Source organism: Erythrolamprus reginae, chromosome 5 (genome assembly GCF_031021105.1).
Source record: "Erythrolamprus reginae isolate rEryReg1 chromosome 5, rEryReg1.hap1, whole genome shotgun sequence".
Taxonomy (NCBI): Eukaryota; Metazoa; Chordata; class Lepidosauria; order Squamata; family Dipsadidae; genus Erythrolamprus; species Erythrolamprus reginae.
The window spans coordinates 37,424,835-37,446,039 of record NC_091954.1 but is presented as its reverse complement, the minus strand read 5'-3'; the positions used below and the strand labels follow the sequence as shown (position 1 = coordinate 37,446,039).

Genomic DNA, 21,205 nt, shown 5'->3' with positions numbered 1-21,205 from the left:
AATTGCAAAATTGCAATATGCCATCTTCCTCCTCTTCCAACAAACACACTTGTTTTTTGCCTCAATATCCAGATATCTGACCTGAGAAATGAGAATTATTGTAACCTTGATAGATACCAAGGGATAATCTCTTAGGATCCTAGTAAGTAAATACTATGCCTCTTGCACTTGTGCAACTGGTTTTGTTGTCGAATGAGCTGGATGAATTCTGGCGATAGGTACAATGATAATAAAACCACTATTTAAAAGTGTGTACTCTGTTAAGGTGCAACGTGTAGCCGAAGGTATGTGTTCTTTAAATTTCCAGTGTCTAATTTGATTGTATCCTCCCCATTGCTTAATTTTTTTTAAAATATTCAAAAGATGACAAATTTCCGTACTTCATACAACTAGATTTAATAAGTTATTACAGAAAAAAAAAATTAATTCCAAACTACAAAGTTGAAGCAGTTGTAAGCGATAGCAGCGTGGAGCTTCATGTTTAGTCACAGTACTGCAGTTCCATACAAAGCATTAGTCCAAGCAAAAAAAGTAAAAAATAAAAGGTAAAAGCCTTTTAGGGTTACTAGCAAAACCAGTCTAAAGAAAACATGTAATAAAAGATATGGTACACTGAAAATTAGTCAGTTGAAAAAAAAACAAGTACAGAGATCTTAGCCATGAACACTCATCTCTATTATTTTAGACAGCAAATTACAAATACCTAATACTTTATATCCCAACAGAATAACATCCAGAAACAAACCAGCAAAAAAAAAAAAAAAAAGCAGAAATGATTTTCCTGTATTAGCACCCTGAATATCTATTTGTTGCTAAACAATGTTAAATAAATTTAAAATGTGCAGAATAACATAACAACTCTTGCTCTTCTCCTATTCAGGAGTAAATCATAGCATGAATATTAGAACAGATTCTACGGTTAAGACAGAAACACTACAACAGTAGAAATTCAGAGAACTTTTTAAGTGGGGAAAAAAGGAATGCTGACATTATACAAACTGGTGTAAAAAGCAACTACATAAAAGGCAGGTTTAACAAAAATAGTTTAAAAAACCAATCTGTGACTAATCTTTCCCTGGTATCTTGCAAGTAGAGATGTCACAATACTGAAATATTAACATAGGAGATTTTCTCCCCGTAAAGCACTGTATTTTTGTACTACTCTAACAAGTATAATGAAATCTGTAATAACTGCATATATGTAATACAATTTTTTAAACCCTGCCTTCCTACAAGGCAAGTGTATAGGCAGGAGTATAAGCACACACTCACCTCATTCCATTCTTGCAGGAATTTGGGGGAAAAAATCCTTCACTTCTACCGTACGATTTGTGTATGTTCTAACCATAGAACCTAGAGTCTAAATTTTACTATTTGAAATTGCCTATACATTACTTACAAAGAACTCACAAAGGCCAACTCCAGATATTTCCACAAATGATCATAGGACAGCTTCCCTTCAGCTGAAGTCCTCATAAAAAGCAGATAAAATCTGACCACGGATGTATCTGGAGAAGGCCATTGTATTGTCAGTTTATGTAACACCAGTTTGAGTTGTAGGATCTAAAGCAGAGGTGGGCTGCTAAGGTGGAATGGGGACGTGTGCTCACCTGTGGCACCCCTGTGTGTCCACATGGGATTCCCTCCCTGCCCAGGTACAGTAGCAGAATTGCGCTGGACTCCACTGGCTCTCAGAACCACAGAGCCGAGCACACGTCTCCGTTCCACCTTAGCAGCCCACCTCTGATCTAAAGCAAGGTTTTTCAAACTTGGCAACTTGAAGATGTGGGGCCTTCAACTTCCAGAATCCCCCAGCCAAACTAGCTGAAGAATTCTGGGAGTTGAAGTCCACCTATCTCGAGGTTGCCAAATCTGAGCAACGTTGATCTAAAAGGAAGGGATAACAGTATCCAGCTTCCCCACAGAGGTTTTGCTAGTATTGCGGTAAATGGAAGGACAGGCAAAGGTGGAGATGAACTACAAAAAAAATGATGCAGTGTTATTTTTTTTATAGCAGCAACGGATGCTGTTCTTATGCTATAAGAGGCCTAACACAAGAAAGGGAGAAATATACAAGCAGCTTGAAAAAAGTGCTCAGATCAGGTAATAAGGGTTCCTATACATGCATTAGATAGCACTAACTATGAGAAACTTACACTGTATGGTACACTGTAACATTATGGAGATACTATACAATTTCCTCCATTTGTTCTAAATTACCATGTAAAGAGGCGCAGGGAAATGCAGCATGAAAGACAGGTTTAATAAATAAATAAAAACATGGCAGATTACCCAGAAGCCATTTGGGAGAGATTTAAAGGGGAATACTTAAAAAAAAAGAGGATGGATGGTTGGGTACGGAGAAGGTGACTTAGCCAAGCCTTAATGCTGCGTAGTTCCATTTATGTTTTTCACCTTTGCACCCACTGTGCAACAGTACTGGATGTGCCCATGGTAATGGCGAGGAAGCAAATTGGTAGGATTCTAAACAGCCAAGATTGTAGACCTGCTATTTCTACAGGTTGGAGTGAATTACAACAGCAACAGTGTTTTATTAACATTGGTGTTGTACAAATCTAGACAGCGAACTGGTACTGTGACATCCCTATTGTCTTCCTAAATCATTCTGATAAAGGAAAAAGCTTCTAAAAAATATCACATCATTTTCCTGCTTCATTCTGTAATTTTATTGCCCAATTATTCATTACAGTTTTTCAATCATTTCACATATCCAACCATTTTCACACCATTGTAAACCACATCAGCAAGTTAATACATAAAGCTTTGCATTTCAAAAAACTAGACACTTTAGTAACAATATTACAAAGGTTTTTTTAGCTTCAAAAATAACTGAAAATGAAAAAAATAAACTTTTAAAGAATTAGCATCATAAAATTAATTTATTCCAAGTAAAAATACAAAATAATATTAATGACATTGACCAGATATGAAAGTCTCTCCCAGAAACAACTATATTAATGGTTGAGAAAGCATTCCTTAAAGAAAATCTGAAATAAAAATGAAAAATATGTCAATGTTTAAATTTCTCTTAGCAAAAAATCTTTCTAAAAATAACAATGAAAATCTGTCTCAGTACAAAGGCTACATTACTATTGAAAAAATACCAGCATGAAGAAAAGGTACATATTTGACAGTAGAAAAATGATCTTAGTGAATCACAATGTCTAAAGTTTGCAATGAAAATAAATTTGCAATAAAGATTTATGCCTTTTTTCTTTTCTTTTTCTTTTTTATACAAACAGTACAAACAGTATTGCACATAACAACAAATAGTCGAGGTTAAGTTGCTTTCAAAAAGAAAATCGACTAGTTCAAGTCTCGCATCAAGGGAAGGCCACGAATGGGCCTGTTGTACCCAGGGGCTCCTTCATCCAGTTGCAGTTCAGAACACTTTGTTTTAAAAAATAACTTCTTTTCTGGAAGGACCCTCTTAGAATAATAGGGTAAGATATTAAGAACCTTGGGAGGGGGGGACATTCGTTTACAAAACAAAAGGGGACCTTGTTATAATTTAATAAACTAAAATTATCTTTAAAAAATACAAACAGAAGAACTCTCACAATTCTGGTCAGTCGTGCATAATCGCTTGATTATAAATATACAAATTAAGGGCAAAACAGGTTTTTCACCTTCTGTTCACAACTTCCAGCACCAAAGCAGTTTGTTTTTAAATTTCCTTGCTGTACTTATTTTAATCTTATCGTTTTACATAACTTCCAGCATATCTTTCCCCCCCCTTTCTTCTTTCTTTCCAGCTATGTTTGTATGTGGAAAAGGGATATTTCTTCATAAATGTTCAATTGTTTCACATAATTAGGTAGACTTCGGTAGGATAGCTATGATCTTCAATACAGTTATAAAGCTCTAACTTCTTCATTTTCAAAAACGCAAATAAGCATGAAAAAAATAAAGTTACCCATCTGTTAAATCATTTCCTCACAGAATTAAATTAATATATATTTTTTCTGAATAAACTTACTTAGAAAATATTTTCTTTCCTATATTTCAAAATTGAGGTATTGCAAAAGATCATGTCAGTCAGAAAGCCTGCCTTTTTTCTTTAAAAAAGAATAATCTGCCAACTATTGAAAACTGTCTAGTTACAAAAAGTAGTGCATAACAAATCTTGTATAGATGAAAAAAAGAAGGGAAAGGAAGAAGAAAACCCCAAACAAAACAAAATAGATTGCTGGGCTTGATAAAGCAATATCACAAAAATGCCCAGGAGAAATTGCAAAAGGGATACCAAGAAGAATGAATATTTTTAAACCAGTAAAAAACTATTTTTTTTCAACAGAGAAAGATTTTCTCCCCTTTCCCCCACCCCAAGCCAATAATTCCAACCAAATATTAAAAGAAAATGTAGAAAGTTACAACATTAACAAAACCAACACAACACTCAAAATGGGGACATTTCAACATCTACTATGCGGCACTGTATCCAGTCAGACTGTCCCCAAAACTAGGGGTGGGGTGGGGGGAGAGAACAAACCCACAGAAAACCCAGAAAAATAATGTACACATTCTCACATTTTCATAAATAGCACACTAATATATGTTTATGTGTTTGCCTTGTAGCCCCATATTATATGCTAAAAAAATGTCCACTGTTCAGATTAGATTTCAAATATATTCAAGCTTCACAGGATACATCCAGGATTTAAGAAATTAAATATCATACCCAAGTTAATTTTTGTATGTAGACATTTCTTTAGCACCGCTATTCCCAATCAAAAATGTGCCCCGTTTTATCAGCCGCTATTTAAGCTGGTAGTGTACATATGCTATTATGAGCTCTTTGGTTTCCTGGACATGGGTTGCAGCTACATAAATAGTGCAAGCATTTATGAGATAGGAACTAAGAGCTCATCATTTATTTTGTGAGTGTGCATTTGTATTTGTGTCTATGGTAGAACTTTCAAAAGAGTGTGAATGGTAGACATAGAGGCTTAAACAGTTAGTTTGATCACAGTACTAGACATAATCACTTTACTATATAAAATAAATTGCACAATATAGAACAGAGCACCGCAAAGTACTTCGTCTATCATTCACAAATCTGTTTAAGGATATTTCTACAGCTATTCTTTTTTAAAAATATCTTGTCGTAATATAGGTGATACGGCTATGGGCTGATTTTAATTTCAGAAGCTTCTATATAGACTTAGACATGCCTTCCTCCAATCAGTAACCTGTGCGTATGTGCGTGTGTCTGTGTATGCCTGTGTCTGTTTTAAGTTATTTTATTGAGTACTTTGTAGCCTACATAGAATCTTAATTGGTGCGCTGTGGCCAAATTGTTGTATTAGACATCTATAAAAAAATTATTGCATGCGTCAACCTGATTAAACATGCAGTCAAAACTATTGACTTTTCTTGGAAGCTTTCTGAATGCTCTCTACTGATCTTCTTTCAGCAGCCATCATTGTTTTAAATCACATAATTATCTTTTTAAATGATACCCTAGCTTGAATAGAGTAATGTGGTATTAGTAATACCATCTTAATAGCAGCAAAAGCTATTGCAGCATACATTTACATAACACTAAAAGGCCTAAACAAATAGGAAACCCTCAGCAAAACAGAAAAAGGATGGGGAGGTGAGGGTGGAGAAAATGTAATCCAGGTTATGAGGTATCATCCTTATCAGTAAAAATAGAGAGCAACTAAAGATTGTTTAGGGTTATTCCTACTCTGAATAATTGCTGAATATCCATTGTAAATTTTTGCTACATCTGCCGCCTACTTGTGAGTGTTACCTTTGGTAAATCATGTGCTAGGGGCAAATCAACGTTTCTGAAAATAAGTGCATGCTCCAGTTTTAAAATAAAAGTACATAATTAAAAAAAAAAATCTTAATCACATATACACCAACCTAGTGGAGGCTGATGACCATAGCAGTCTACTTATTGTTAGCCGTGACAAGTCTCAGGTAAGAAATTAAGGTACCAAGCAGATGTTTGTGTGAATCAAAGTGCAAAATCAGTACAGTTACACTCTGCTAGGCTTGTATTATACTGGACATAGCGTTCAGTAATGTGACTGTAAATAATCATAATCATCATAATCATCATTATAATCATAACCATCATAATAAAAAGACCCATCTCTTCATTAAAGTCAAGGATGAATGCACAGATTTCCAGAACACAAAAGCCCTGAGGCAGCACTCCTTTCCCCTTCAATCCAGTTGGCTCCAGTACTGCTGGCCTTCAGCCCGGGCCTCAGCTCCAGCGGAAGGGCACGTGGCGGGGCCGGTCTCCTCCTTCTTTCACGAGCGGCTTGTGGAACTCTCGTCCAGCCCGAGAATGAATGCTTGCCCAACAGTATTCACAATAATACTGCAAGCAGGTAACATTGGCACAAAAGAACGGGGCAAATTTTCCGCCACAGCGAGTACCCTGGCATTCATCACACATCTGATCATCAAGCACGTATGGCTTTACTTCCACCTGTAAAAGGAGACAGATAGAGATATTTATTCAGTCAGTAAATAAAGAGCATTTGGGAATGAGTCTTGCACATCGGAATTGAGCAGAACCCCATACAACTCTAGTGCAACCCCTCACAAAACAGACAAGAGCCAGAATGCCCTAGCTTTAAAACAAAGAGAAAGTGTTTTTCAGCTTTCAGCCATCACATATCGTATTTTTCGGAGTATAAGATGCACCAGAGTATAAGACGCACCTTAGTTTTGGGGGAGGAAAATAGGGAAAAGAATCTGCTCACCAGGTATTCATCTGGCTAGTGTCCTTAGCCAGCATATTATTTTATCCCCTGGTTAGGGCTTTTAAAAAAACTTTATTTGGAGAGAGTAACAGTGAAAGAGCTTGAAAGTGGGTAAGAGCTGGGAACATCATTAGCACCTGGAAAGAAACATTCAGAGCAAATAGAACAATGGAAAAAAACTGCAAAGACTAGGGCTTGGAAAACATTCTTCGCAGAGAGTAACAATGAAAGAGCTTGCAAAGTGATAAGAGCTGGCAACATCTTTAGCACCTGGTTAGGGCTGGAAAGAAACTTATTCAGAACAAGTTAGAGCAATGAAAAAACCCTGCAAAGACTTATGGCTTGGAAAACATTCTTTGCAGAGAGAAACAATGAAAGAGCCTGCAAGGTAAGAGCTGGGAGGATCGTTGGCAGCTAGTTAGGGCTGGTGGGGGAAAAGGGGGGCAAGTTACATTCAGAGTATAAGACGCACCCAAATTATCAGCCTCTTTTAGGGAGGAAAAAGGTGTGTCTTATACTCTGAAAAATACGGTATATTGAATAGGAGTGGTAAGGTATATCTTGTCATATCATGCTGTTGCAAATTTAAAAAGCTATTTTTTTAAAAAATGATTCTAATCATCTTGTAAATTGTAAACCTGTTATGGCACAGATCCTGTAAATATAAGCTAGTGGAGATGGCAATGGTGAGAATAGAGTTCTATAAGCTTGAATATGGCCCATTGAGTGAAAGAGCTTTTCATTTAGAAGATATAAAAATATAAATAACAAATAGACATGTAAAAGAGGATAGTTATCAGGGTTATATATTATTGCAATTATCTCTTGCAGATCAAGGAACAAGAATGAATAATGGGCAAGAGCTCCTTGTTTTCAATGTTGCCAACAATTCTCTTGGTATCAACATTCTAGCTATTGATTCCAGCAATTCAAACACAGGATCACAGCTAAATCTCCATATTTCACAGTATTAGTAGAAAACCTTGTTTTTATTATGTAAATTACCAAAGAAATTCTGCATTTAATTTTATAATTGTTAAAATATCACTCTTATTTTTTTCCCCTATTAAAAGGAATATTTAACATCTCTTTTTTATCAAGTTTAACGTCACTAGAGATTTAGAACAGAAGGATTCTAAATAGGGTGGAGTCAGCATTCAGGATGGGTTGTCCTCATCCACTCAAAAGGAGGACCAAGTCTGTATTTATTTTGCCAGGATCCCCCCCTGCTAAGACCCAGCTTTGCCATATCTGAAGACTAGACTCGATGTGAAAAATTCAGAAAGGTTCAGAAACTGTAAGCTCCCATCTGCATCCAAAAGTCAGATCAACTAGATCCAGGTCCCCAGTACAGTAGAATATAATTAAGGCAGATCATTTGATGGCAGGACTGAATGCTGGCTCCACCCTATGAGAAGACGTATATCAGGTAAGACCAACACCCCTTCTCCATCATGGTGGAGTCAGCATTCAGGGTGGGACGTACCAAAGCTCTAGCTCCCCTTGGGGTGGGAATGGTCTGATGTCATCTAGGAGAACGTTTTCCACTACTCTTTGCCACACCCTTCGGTTGTATATAAATTGAGAGGGTGATGCCCAAGGGGCCGCTAAACACACTTCCTGAAAGGATGCCTGAGTAGCCCAGACCACAGAGGTGGCTGCACTGCATGTACAGTGTGCTGTGATTCCCACTTGTGGAGATAGGGAAGATAGCTCGTACGCCTTGGCGATGGTAGCGCAAATCCAGCAGCCAATAGTCCTCGGAGGCCCAAAAATTGAGGATGGAAAGCTACAAGAAGAGCCTCCATCTTACAGAATGGATGAGTTCTGTCTATATATATCCGGAGAGCACTCCTCACATCCAATGAATGACAGAGCCATTCCGATGGATGTGTAGAATAAAGAAGAATTTACTTTTGGCATAAATGAGGCGTCTAAATAGAACTACCCAGTTCAGGTGGAACACACAGAGGTCCTTCTGAACCAAGAATGCAGATAGCTCGGAGATCCGTTGCCCAGACATTATGGCGACCAGGAAGGCAACTTTTTAAAACAGATGATGAAGAAAAGTTTCCCTCAGTGGTTCGTAGGGGGGGACCATGAGGGATTTTAGCACCCATGGGAGGTCCCATGTCGGATAATGGTGAATCACTGGAAGACGTAACTTGGATAACCCTTGTAGAAAGCGATGAATCGTAGGGAATAATGTGAGGGAGTCAACCTGGTCGCAAGACACAACCAAGGAAAGGGCTGCAATTTGTCTGTGAAGTGTGTTTGGAGAAAGACCCTTGGTTAATCCTGTTACAGGAATTTCAGGATCTTTGGCAACAGAACCCTTAATGGCGACTGGCCCTCTGAAGTGCACTAGGAACAAAAGGCCTTCCATGTCACTGAGTAGATTCTCTCAGTAGACGAGTGGTGGGATGCCTGAATGGTAAGAATCACATCAGGATCATAATCCTGTTGTCTTAGGGCAGGTGTAGGCAAAGTTGGCTCTTCTATGATTTGTGGACTTCAACTCCCAGAATTCCTGAGCCAATCATGCTAGCTCAGGAATTCTGGGAGTTGAAGTCCACATGTCACAGAAGAGCCAACTTTGCCTACTCCTGTCTTAGGGCATTCCATTCAATCACCAGGCAGTTAGTTAGTGTTACTGGGAGTCCGAATGCACCACCAACCCCTGGCTGAGCATCTTCTTAGAAGGAGGCAATCGCCATGGCGGAGCCACTGATAGCATCATGAAGTCCACAAACCAGGCTCGTCTCACCCAAAAGGGAGCTAAAAGGATAATCTCTGTCTGGTCCTCCAAGACTTTCTGAACTACCTGTGGCAGAATAGGCAAGGGAGGGGGGAAGTGTAGAGGAGGCCAGGTGGCCACAAGCTCTTCAGGGCATTCACCGCTCCACACCCTGGGACTGGAACCGAGAAAAGAATCTCGGGAGATGGGCATTCTCCGAAATTGCAAATATATCAACCACTGGGAAGCCGAACCAGTTGTGATGTCGCAGAAGAGAGATGGATGCAGGCACCACTCTACATGGTCCACTGCGGACCAACTGAGAGAGTCTGCCTGGGTGTTGAAAACCCCAGAGATGTGGTCCGCCAACAGCGACAGTAGGTGTTGCTCTGCCCACAGTTCCAGTCTAATAGCCTCTTTTCATAAGCATTCTGGAATGAGTTCCACTTTGCCAGTTGATATGGACCCTGGTTGTAATGTTGATGGTTAGCCCCAGGACATGAGTGCCAGACAGCCAGCGACACGGCCGGAGTTCCAGCCAATTGACCAGCAACCCTGCACTATCAGATCTAGGGAGTGCCTCCCCCCAACCGAAGAGACTGGCATCTGTGGTGATGACTGTCTTGTGAGGTACCCTGAAGAGGCGGGCCTCAGAAATGGCTGAAGATTGCGACCAGGTTAGAGAGCGTCCATCCTGCTAAAGGACTGAGTCGAAGCTGAGTCTTTGGCAGGGCGAATCCTGGAAAAAAAGACATTCTGAGTGGACGAGGACATCCCATCCTGAATGCTGGCTCTACCCTTGGTGGAGAAAGGTCTATTCAGGTATTCTTCACTTATTGACCACAATTGGGATTGGCAAATTTTCTTTATTTATTTATTTACTGGATTTGTATGCCGCCCCTCTCCGAAGACTCGGGGTGGCTAACAACAGTAATAAAACAATGTACAATAATAATCCAATAAATACTAAAAATGATTTAAAAACCCATTAATATAAAAAGCCAAACATACATACAAACATATCATACATGAAATTGTAAAGGCCCAGGGGGGAAAAGCATCTCAATTCCCCCATGCCTGGCGACAGAGGTGGGTTTTAAGTAGCTTACGAAAGGCAAGGAGGGTGGGGGCAATTCTAATCTCTGGGGGGAGTTGGTTACAGAGGGCCGGGGCCACCACAGAGAAGGCTCTTCCCCTGGGTCCCGCCAAGCAGCATTGTTTAGTTGATGGGACCCGGAAAAGACCCACTCTGTGGGACCTAACCAGTCGCTGGGATTCGTGCAGCAGAGGGCGGTCCCTGAGATAATCTGGTCCGGTGCCATGAAGGGCTTTAACCAACACTTTGAATTGTGACCAGAAACTGATTGGCCACCAATGCAGACTGCGGAGTGTTGGTGTAACATGGGCATTTTTGGGAAAGCCCATGATTGCTCTCGCAGCTGCATTCTGCACGATCTGAAGTTTCTGAACACTTTTCAAGGGTAGACCCATGTAGAGAGAGTTACAGTAGTCGAGCCTCGAAGTGATGAGGGCATGAGTGACTGTGAGCAGTGACTCCCGATCCAAATAGGGTTGCAACTGGTGCACCAGGCGAACCTGGGCGAACGCCCCCTCACCACAGTTGAAAGGTGTTTCTCTAATGTGAGCTGTGGATCGAGGAGGACGCCCAAGTTGCGAACCCTCTCTGAGGGGGTCAATGATTCCCCCCCCAGGGTAATGGACGGACAGATGGAATTGTCCTTGGGAGGCAAAACCCACAGCCACTCCGTCTTATCAGGGTTGAGTTTGAGTCTGTTGACAGCCATCCAGACCCTAACAGCCTCCAGGCACCGGCCCCTGAGGCACCCCACAAGGGAGAGACCTCGAGGTCGACCTCTGAACCCCCCACTAACACCGACTGCGACCGACCGGAGAGATAGGAGGAAAACCACTGGAGGACAGTGCCTCCCACTCCCAATCCCTCCATTCGGCGCAGAAGGATACCATGGTCGATGGTATAGAAAGCCGCTGAGAGGTCAAGGAGCACCAGGACAGAGGACAAGCCCCTGTCCCGGGTCCGCCAGAGATCATCCATCAACGCGACCAAAGCAGTTTCCGTGCTGTAGCCGGGCCTGAATCCAGACTGTTGAGGACCTAGATAAACGGCTTCTTCCAAGGACCGTTGGAGTTGAAGTGCCACCACCTTCTCAACAGCCTTCCCCATAAAGGGAAGGTTGGAGACTGGACGGTAGTTATTAAGCACGGCTGGGTCCAGGGAAGGCTTCTTGAGGAGGGGGCGCACAAGTGCCTCCTTGTAAAGGGCCGGAAAGGACCCCCTCCCCAAGGAGACGTTGATAATCTCCTGGACCCAGCTACATGTCACCTCTCGACTGGCCGAAACCAACCAAGAGGGACACGGATCCAGTAAACAGATGGCGGAACTCACAGGTCCAATGGCCTTGTCCACTTCATCAGGTGTCACCAAGTCAAACTCCCCCCAGACAGATGGACAAAGACGTTTAGCCCCAATCACCTCGACTGACTCGTTGTCAGTCGACTCTGTTTTACAATTGGAGTCGAGGTCCGCTCGGATCCGAGCGATTTTATCAGCATTTTCTTTTGCTATGGTAAGCAGCACAGTTGTTGTTTGATGGCATGGACTATGCTGACTTATGACAGTTCCAGACACGGCAGCTAATCAAATCACCGTGGGTCATTAAGACTTCTTCCAGCTTCTCCATTGAGTTTGTTTATTGCAAGTTGGTTGTGAGGGTCACAACAGACTGGGGAAAGATTGTTGGGGGAAAAGATTAGAAGTAACGTGAGAAAATATTATTTTACTTAAAGAGTAGTAGATGCTTGGAACAAACTTCCAGCAGACATGGTTGGTAAATCCACAGTAACTGAATTTAAGCATGCCTGGGATAAACATATCCATCCTAAGATAAAATACAGGAAATAGTATAAGGGCAGACTAGAAGGGCCATGAGGTCTTTTTCTGCCGTCAATCTTCTATGTTTCTATGACTGTGGGACACTACGTGCATGGCAGTTGCCAAGTACTGTGATGGCCACTAATTTGAGGACTGTAAGACTAATTTTTTGTAAGTTGTAAGACTAATTTTTTACTGCCATCATAAGTTGAAAGAGATGCTGAACAAATCAGAAAGGGAGAACTATCTGTAAAACTATCAGGCATATTTGAGTATGTTCCACATTAAAATATACCGTATTTTTCAGAGTTTAAGATGCATTCCCCACCCCCTTAAAAAGAAGCTGAAATTTGGGTGTGTCTTATACTCCAAATGTAGCTTTTTGAAGTATTTTTAGCGCTAATGAGGTGCTAGCGAGTGAAGCGATCTTTGCTTTGCCTGCTTTTCTCATTGCTGATCCCTCTAACAATCAGCTGTGCTTTAGAAGCTGTTTTTCAGCCATAACGAGGTGCTAGCAAGTGAAACGATGTTCTGCATTTTGCCTGCTTTTCTCATTGTTTCTCTCTCCGAGGATCAGAGGTGCTTTAGAAGCTGTTTTTTATCTCCAACCAGGGGATAAAAATGCTCACTCAAAATCAGCCAACTGATGTGTTGAAGCTGACCAGACTAAGGACACTAGCCAGCTGAATATCTGAAAGGCAGAATCCCCCCCCTATTTTCTTACCCAAAAACTAAGCTATGTCATATACTTTGGTACGTTTTATACTCTAAAAAAGATGGTACTTAGTCTTAAGTTCTACCTTTCTCATACTGCTTTATTTTTTTTGTAAACATATTAGAAACTATGATCAAAACATGTACTCCTACCTGTTCAAAAGCACTTTTGTGAAATGTACTAATTTGTATTATAGTCTCTGTAAAGCAACTTTCAGTCACATTGGGTAATCCTGGATTATAGATCAATGAATGGTCCAACTTCACTAGGCTTCTGTGTCTGCAGAGTTAAGCCAACCAAAGATGTTTCACTTACCCGTTTATCGATGTCATTGTGCTGGAGCTGGACAAAGCGTGCACTAATAGCAGCAATATAGCTCTGCTGATTGGAGAAAGCCACTCTACCAGCACCTTTGGGGTACTTTAACTCTGGGTCTGTATCAATGCCAGCATAGCAGACTCCTCCATACAAACGATCCATAATCATAGCTAGTTCAACTATAAGAGAACATAAATATGGTAAAATGGTCCTAAATTTAAACTTCAGAATCTCTGGCACTTCTATATTGTTACTGTTTTCACTTATTTCTTAGGAAGCTAATACAGTGGTACTGTGACCAGGTTATTAAGTAGAAAAGTTCTTAAATAGAAGCAATTTTTCCCATAGGAATCAATGTAAAAGCAAATAATGTGTGCAAACCCATTAGGAAAGAAATAAAAGCTCGGAATTTGGGTGGGAGGGGGAGGAGGAGGAAGAGGAGGAGGAAAGTCACTGCCGAAGGAAGAAGGGGAAGGGAGGGGAATCAAAAAAATCCAAAACTTTAAAGCTTAAAAAAAGAGGGACTCTGAGGCAGCGAGGAGGAGCACATGCCTCCCATACACCCAGCGCGAGGCAGGCTCCCATACACTGCGCCAGAGAGATAAACCCAGGCGGGCGAGAAGAGGGAACCTCCCACTCCTTTGACCAAAAGGCGGCTGCTGCTGCTGGTGCAACCTGCTGCGTCTTCATTCCCATGCTGAAGGGCTCCCCGCTCCTCTCACTCGCTCGCTTTGTAGCTGGCACCTTTCCTTCACTGTGGTGACTCCTCGGTTTGGCTGAAGCCAAGTTGATTTGGCTGAGGCAAAGTGCCCCCTTTTGCCTTCCCACACCCAGATGCTCCAGGAGGCAACCTTGCACCTGTTGTATGGGAGGCAGCGCGAGGGAGTCACCACATTGAAGTGGTTTATTCCCTCTCCAAGCGCCCAGAGAAAGGAAAATGCTTTGTTCACTCTGGGCTGCCAAAGCCTCCTTAAGTGCCACTGAAAGGCTCCTCTGGCAGCCCAGAAAAGCCCAAGATAGCCAGGATTAAAGGGGGAATGGCAGAAACTGACCGGGCCTTTGTTCCACTCTCAAATTTCCTGGGAATTTTTTCCGGGCTTGGGTTCTTAAGTAGAAAATAGTTCTTAAGAAGAGGGGGGGAAATCTTGAACACCTAGTTCTTATCTAGAAAAGTTCTTAAGTAGAGGCGTTGTTAAGTAGAGGTACCACTGTACCTCAATTGTCTTCCATTAACTACAATGAGAGCAATGGGAGGGGCAAAAGGATTTGGAAAGACCTCACCCAAATTAAACATCGAGTAAACCACCAAGAAATCTAATATAGGAAACCTCTGACCTATCACACAAGAGACAAATCTATACAGCAAAATTTGATTGGCCATCATAAAAGAGTGCCATTATCAGCATACTATTATAACTTTAAAAAAACAGTTACACTGCAATTTCAACCATTAGTAGTAATCATAGGTATTTCAATATGTTTTCAGGAGTTTATGTTTAATTAAGACAATTAATGTAAATATCCATTATACTTAAGATACCAAATATCCAAAGGAGGAGATTATTACCACCACTTCCAAAAACTTGATCATGATAAACAAGAGGGATTAGTAGTACTTTTATGGAAATAGTCATTCTTCGCCTGAAATGACAGTTTTTTTATGGTGGTTGTTGATTTTTAAAATACTCCCTCTTGAATTTAACATAGCTGCCTATGGTAACTGGGAGGATTCCTTTAGTTAAGAAACCCCCAATCCTGTCTATAAGGATAAAGAAGTAGGATTGCAATGTTCATTTATTCTCTCCGTAAACGTCAACCCCTGGTAATAGCTGTTTGAGAAGATCTCCTAATCATCCTGGAGAAATTTTAAAATATAGGAGAAAGAGAAAGGATTACCTAGTTGGCTCCATTCAATTGCAATTTAAAATAGAAAATATACAAAAGGAAAAGAAGTAGAACTCACTCATTTGAAATAACTTAAATAAAACTAGGCAGATTATTTTATTAAGCTTGAAGCAGTTTTTCACAGTCAGCTGGCTTTTTATACTTTTACTCACCAGCTCGGAGGGGTCGTGGAACTCCTCCCACAAAAATAGTTTTTCTGGGGTCTAAAGGTTGAGAACCATCCATTACAAAGTCACTGTCGCTTAAATTCCAAGGTCGAATTTGTACCTGAAATATTCCAAAGATCAACTTCATTTTAATCTGCCTTTTGAAAATTAATTTAAGACCAACAAATTTTATGTTTTAACTATCTATATGTATCAAAATCAACTCGTGGGATGAATGTTTTAGAAATCCTCTTTCCCTCGTGAAACCTGCAGTACAACCATTAATAACACCTACACTGTGGCAGAGTGTTTTAGGATTCTTAGTGTACATAAAATAAACACAATGAGTAATATAATGATTGCAATGATGATATTTGAATGCATAGATGGCCATCAATGTAACCTTGAAGGTTACCAGTACTACCTTAAGAAGATTAAGCAATCTCAGGATTATAGTCCTAAAACTGCCCTCATCAAACTGAACGGGCAAATCCTGTTCAGAACATTTTGTTTCAATTATTGAAAGAAATGACATCATTATAATTTTACTTACTGGTTTGTCCTTAATAGTGGGACTTGATACACATAAATAAAGTTTACCATCTTCTTCTAGACAGGCATCTATCAGAGCTTGAACAGAGCTTTCTTCCTGGAATAGCAGAAATGCATAACCTTGGAGGAAAAGAATAAAGTTAGTAAACACAAATTATAAAAGCACAGCACAAACTAACCACAGACACAACATGAAGGTTGTAAAATAATACAGTATTTTCAAAATGTCTTCAAAAATATCCTTGACCCCAATCATAACATTACAGGTAGTCCTTGTTTACCAAATACAATTGGGACTGGCAACTTAGTGGTTAAGGAAGTAGTTGCTAACTGAAAACACAATTGTATTTATGATCTTACTTCATCTTATTGTTGCTTTATATACTTGCAAAGATAGCAAATGCAAGGAATGATCATAATTTTACTTTTTATCACCATTATAATTGTGAACAGCTGGAATACATGTAGCTATTTTTTCACATTTTTACAATTCATTTATAATTACCCTGCCAATAAGCAATCATGAAGAATCAAATATTTAATTGAAATCAACATATAGCAGGTATACAGCATTCCTGTAATTAAGAAAAATTGTCCAACCAATAATTAAATAAGGTCAGTCTGGCAAGATCTTAGCAAATCCATGCTGACTTCAAATATTTATTGCATTATTGTCACGGTTCTTATATATGAATGTATTTATTAATTGTGCTAGAATTTTCTAAAGGTATCGAAATAAGATTGAATAATCTATAGATTGCTGGATCTTTTTTTTCATATTTTCAAAGACAGAGACAAGATTTGGTCTCCCCTCATCTGCTACATAATTATTTTTTTATAATTATTAAAGGATCATATATAGTGTTGGGCGAACCGAACTCGCACAATTCGGGTCCGTACAGAATTTTGCGATGTTCGGTATGCCAGACCTGAACCTGAATTTTTTTTAAAATCCGTGCGGAAGTTCTGGGTTCAGGTTCAAGGTTCCCTCAAACAACGTGAAACGCTGCCGCCCAGAAGGAGAGTGGGGAATCCCATCTTGGCATTCCCCACCTCCTTTTGCTTGCCACACTGCAAGCAAAAGGAACTGGGAAACCACACGATGGAGTTCCGAGGGCGGAGTTCTGACATCACATATACTTCTTCCTGACCTCCCTTTACTAGCTTAAAAGAAAGCCCAGAAACATAGCTAATTCTATAGCATAATTGTTAGTTCTCTTGATTTTGAATCTGCCGATCAGAGTTCAAATCCCAGTGGAACCACCTTTTTTTTTAAAAAAAAATCATTTTTATTTATTTATTTATTCATTTATTTATTATTATTATTATTATTATTATTATTATTATTATCATCATCATCATCACCATCATCATCATCATCACCACCACCATCATCATTTATTAATTATTTCCATGGGCACATCAGGAAGGTTCCCTTTTGCCCCCCAAGAGCTGGAGGGTATTTTTAATGCTTTCTTTTTTCCCTACTAAGAAGGGATTAAAAGGACCCAAACCCCTTTTATTATATAAAGAAGCATGATGATGATGATGATAATAATAATAATAATAATGCTAATAATACTACTACTACTAATAATAAATAAATAAATAAAATTTTTAGATTTTTTTTAAAAAGGTGGTTCCACCGGGATTTGAACGCCGATTGGCAGATTCAAAGTCAAGAGAGCTAACAATTACGCTATAGAATTAGCTATGCTTCCAGCCTCTCTCCAAAGCAAGTAAAGGGGGGCAGTGCTCCCTCTAATTTTTTTTTGGGGGGGGCGGAAAAGTATTGTGTGAGCGGCAGTCCCTTCGGGACTAGGCGGCACAGAAATAATAAACAAACAAACAAACAAACAAACAAACAAACAAATAAAAAACCCACCCTGTTTTGCCTCAGAGAATTTCAAAATAAAATACTGTACTGTGTGTCTATAACAGTGAGCTCATAATAGGGCAACTCTATCAATATCAAAATGCCACTTAAATAGTTGAGCTAGTTTCAAACTAGATTTTGATTTTCTTTCTCTCTTCCTTACTCCCATTCTTTTTCTTTCTCTTTTCCTTCCTCTCTTTTTTCTATCTGTTTCTCTCTCTTCCTCTCTTCCTCTCTCTCTCCTTCCCTCTCACTCTTTCCCTCTTTTCTCTTTTCCTTCCTCTCTTTTTTCTATCTGTTTCTCTCTCTTCCTCTCTTCCTCTCTCTCTCCTTCCCTCTCACTCTTTCCCTCTCGGCTTCTGGGCAGTTTTGGAAAACTCTGAGTTGATGATGATTTTTAAGTGAGCGATTGCTCACTGCTCAGCTTAGAGGGAACTAGAGGGTCCTCTCAGCAAAAGGAGCTGGGAAATCCCACAATTTCAACGTCATAGAGTGTTCGGGGTTCGGGTTCACTGACGTCACCCGAATTTTTAGTAAAGTCCACCCGAATCTGCCGAACCTGAATTTCGTTGGGTTCGCCCATCACTAATCATATATAAAAATTATAGCCGACTCCTTTCTAGGATACAGTTTTTCTAGCCTAGAGTTTTAAAACTATTCACTTTATAGTAGCAGGCTTTATTCTGGCTTTCACAATTATCTATGTAGCCAATATTTTGTTATTGGAGACAACTGAACCAAATTAGGAATTGGACAGTTCTGTGTTTTGATAGTTTTTGTTCATTTCTTTTATTTATGTTTTAATTTACCATTAGTTTTAAAAAGTCATCTGTGTGCAGCCATTTATAGCATTCCAATGTTCTATTTATAATTGTAAATTATAAGCTATGATTATGAGATTGGACAGAATTGATTTTCCTTTAAGAATGTATTTATGCATATTTCATATGTGATTTTTTAAAGTAACATATTTATATAGTAATAGAAAATATATTCTGTGAACTAATCATTAGAATAATAGAAATTACATATACTGTAACATATTTAATAGAGTAAGCAACACACCTAATTAATGCATGTTATAAATTCATAATAATTAACTACCACTATAATTTGCTAGTTAAATATACAAAAAAAGTCACTGTTTCCTAGTAATCTTATAAGTAGGAAAGCCAGATGAATTATTTGGGATCATGCACAATAACAATATCCCAAGGATAATATAAATAAATTTGATGGAGTAACAAACAGAAGGTTGTTTGGGAACTAAAGGTTAAATTTGAGCATCAGGTGATGTCTGAAAAAATCAGATATTAATTGTTTCAATAGATTAGAAAAAACATCAGCATTTTTATAGCATCCAGCAACTTAATAGCAGAATAAATAATTCTATTCTAAGTATATATCTCCCATAAAAATGTGAAACATGCAAAGGAAGCAGAGGTTTGATTACTACAGTAATGCAGGCAATATTATTATTTGGCAACTACTGTATACAGATGCAATTTAGCTGAAGAAGAAGCCAAAGAAAAAGAGAAGAAACACCAGAATACATCAGAGCTTTAGTGTTTTCCAGTTACCATCTGGCATCAAGTTAGTTGGAATTTTCCTCAAATATATAACGCTGGATACCTTATTTTAAACAAACTATTTTATTGCACTGAAGTATAGACACATTTTGTTTTCAACACAGAACTACCCAATAGAGAAAAAAATGTGAATCATATACAGACAGTCTTCACTTAACAACAATCACTTTAAGACTATTATGACAAATCTAAAAAATCTAATAAATAAGTAAGTAAGTAAGTACCGGTAAGTAAGTAAGTAAGTAAGTAAGTAAGTAAGTAAGTAAGTAAGTAAGTAAGTAAGTAAGTAAGTAAGTAAGTAAGTAAGTAAGTAAGTAAATAAATAAATAAATAAATAAATAAATAAATAAATAAATAAATAAATAAATACTCCCCCCACCCCACCAGTGTCACATAATCTCATTTCAAGAGTTTGGCAACCAATTTGTATTTATAGCAGGTTGCAGCATCTGCAGTCACATGATTTGCAATGTTTTTGCCAATTTTCAGCATTTTTTGCAAAAAAAAATGCCCATTTCAGAGAATGTACTTGCGTAGTGATTTCATGGTTCACTTAATAACCACCTGATTTGCTTAGTAACTGTGTGACTCATTCTATGGCCATTGTGAAAACAGTTGTAAAATCAAATCATGAAATGTGGTGACCCACTTAAGGACGTAATGAATTACAATGGAAATTCCAGGCTCAATTGTGGAGACATGTTTCCAGTATTTATTTTATGAACTTTAAATACGGACACCTAGCACTGAAAACTGTACTGAGTCATTATATAGTGGACTTCTTAGTTGAAGTAATTTTTCATCTTGCAACTCTAGAAATTCTAACGGAGTTTCTAATCATTATGCTGTAAGGTGTCTGCTAAAATTCTCCAGCTCAGAAGTTAGTTATAAATAATCTGGAACAGTTGTGACAAAGTGTTTATCACTTTCAGGCAGACATTCATGGGCAACTGGCAGGCACTTTGAAAGCTGTTTCTCATATTAGTGCCCTGGCAAAAAATAGAAAAGACTATATCCTTGTCTCCTGCTAAAATATATTTCACTCAAGAATGTTTTTAATAAACACAATAGAGCACTGATTTAATCTTCCAAAATGCAGGATGCCTTGACAACACAGTAATCCTTTATTGGAGTTCTCCATTCTTAAACCAAAGAAGTTAAATTATATTAGATGGTATAAAGAAATTCAGTAATGCTATACATCAGAAAGAAAAATTGCACTAAAATTATTCTTCACCAAAGCACAGAAATTCCACTTCCAATATAGAAGTGAAATGTGATAAATGTGTTGGGAAAACTTATGAAATGCTGCTGCTAGGAGTGAAGAATATTCCCTCATTATTCTTGTATGTTCCTATGCTTTTAAAAGATAAAAATGAGGAACATTTCATAGTGTTTGGGAAATATGGAAACTGCTGGCTTTCTCCTCTTCCTGGCACCTGAGCAGAATCTCTGTTAGACTATAATCTTTAGCACAAACTGAAAAGGCTAAACTGTTAATGAAAAGAAGTACTGAAATTAATCCAGGGATAATTAGTAATCAGCTGGTTAATTAGGAAACGTTAGCATAATACAAAATAAATTTATAGGTTAATATATTAATAACTTCATTTAAATAAACAAGGTAGTTTTAACTTTCTCATTCATAGATATTTTATACCTATTGAAAGATATTTTATTCTTCATCACAGGTAAATGCATTAGCAT

At 38.7% G+C, this 21,205-nt stretch overlaps 1 protein-coding gene across 1 annotated transcript in view; it reads right to left on the bottom strand.

The window, feature by feature from the left end:
• Positions 1-377: 377 nt before the first annotated feature.
• Positions 378-21,205, bottom strand: part of CPEB3 (cytoplasmic polyadenylation element binding protein 3) — a 110,043-nt gene continuing 89,215 nt past the window's right edge. The window contains 4 exon segments of the mRNA XM_070752415.1: positions 378-6,472; positions 13,428-13,609; positions 15,488-15,602; positions 16,035-16,153. Of these exon segments, the coding sequence (XP_070608516.1) occupies positions 6,245-6,472; positions 13,428-13,609; positions 15,488-15,602; positions 16,035-16,153 (644 nt within the window). The 3' untranslated portion in view covers positions 378-6,244.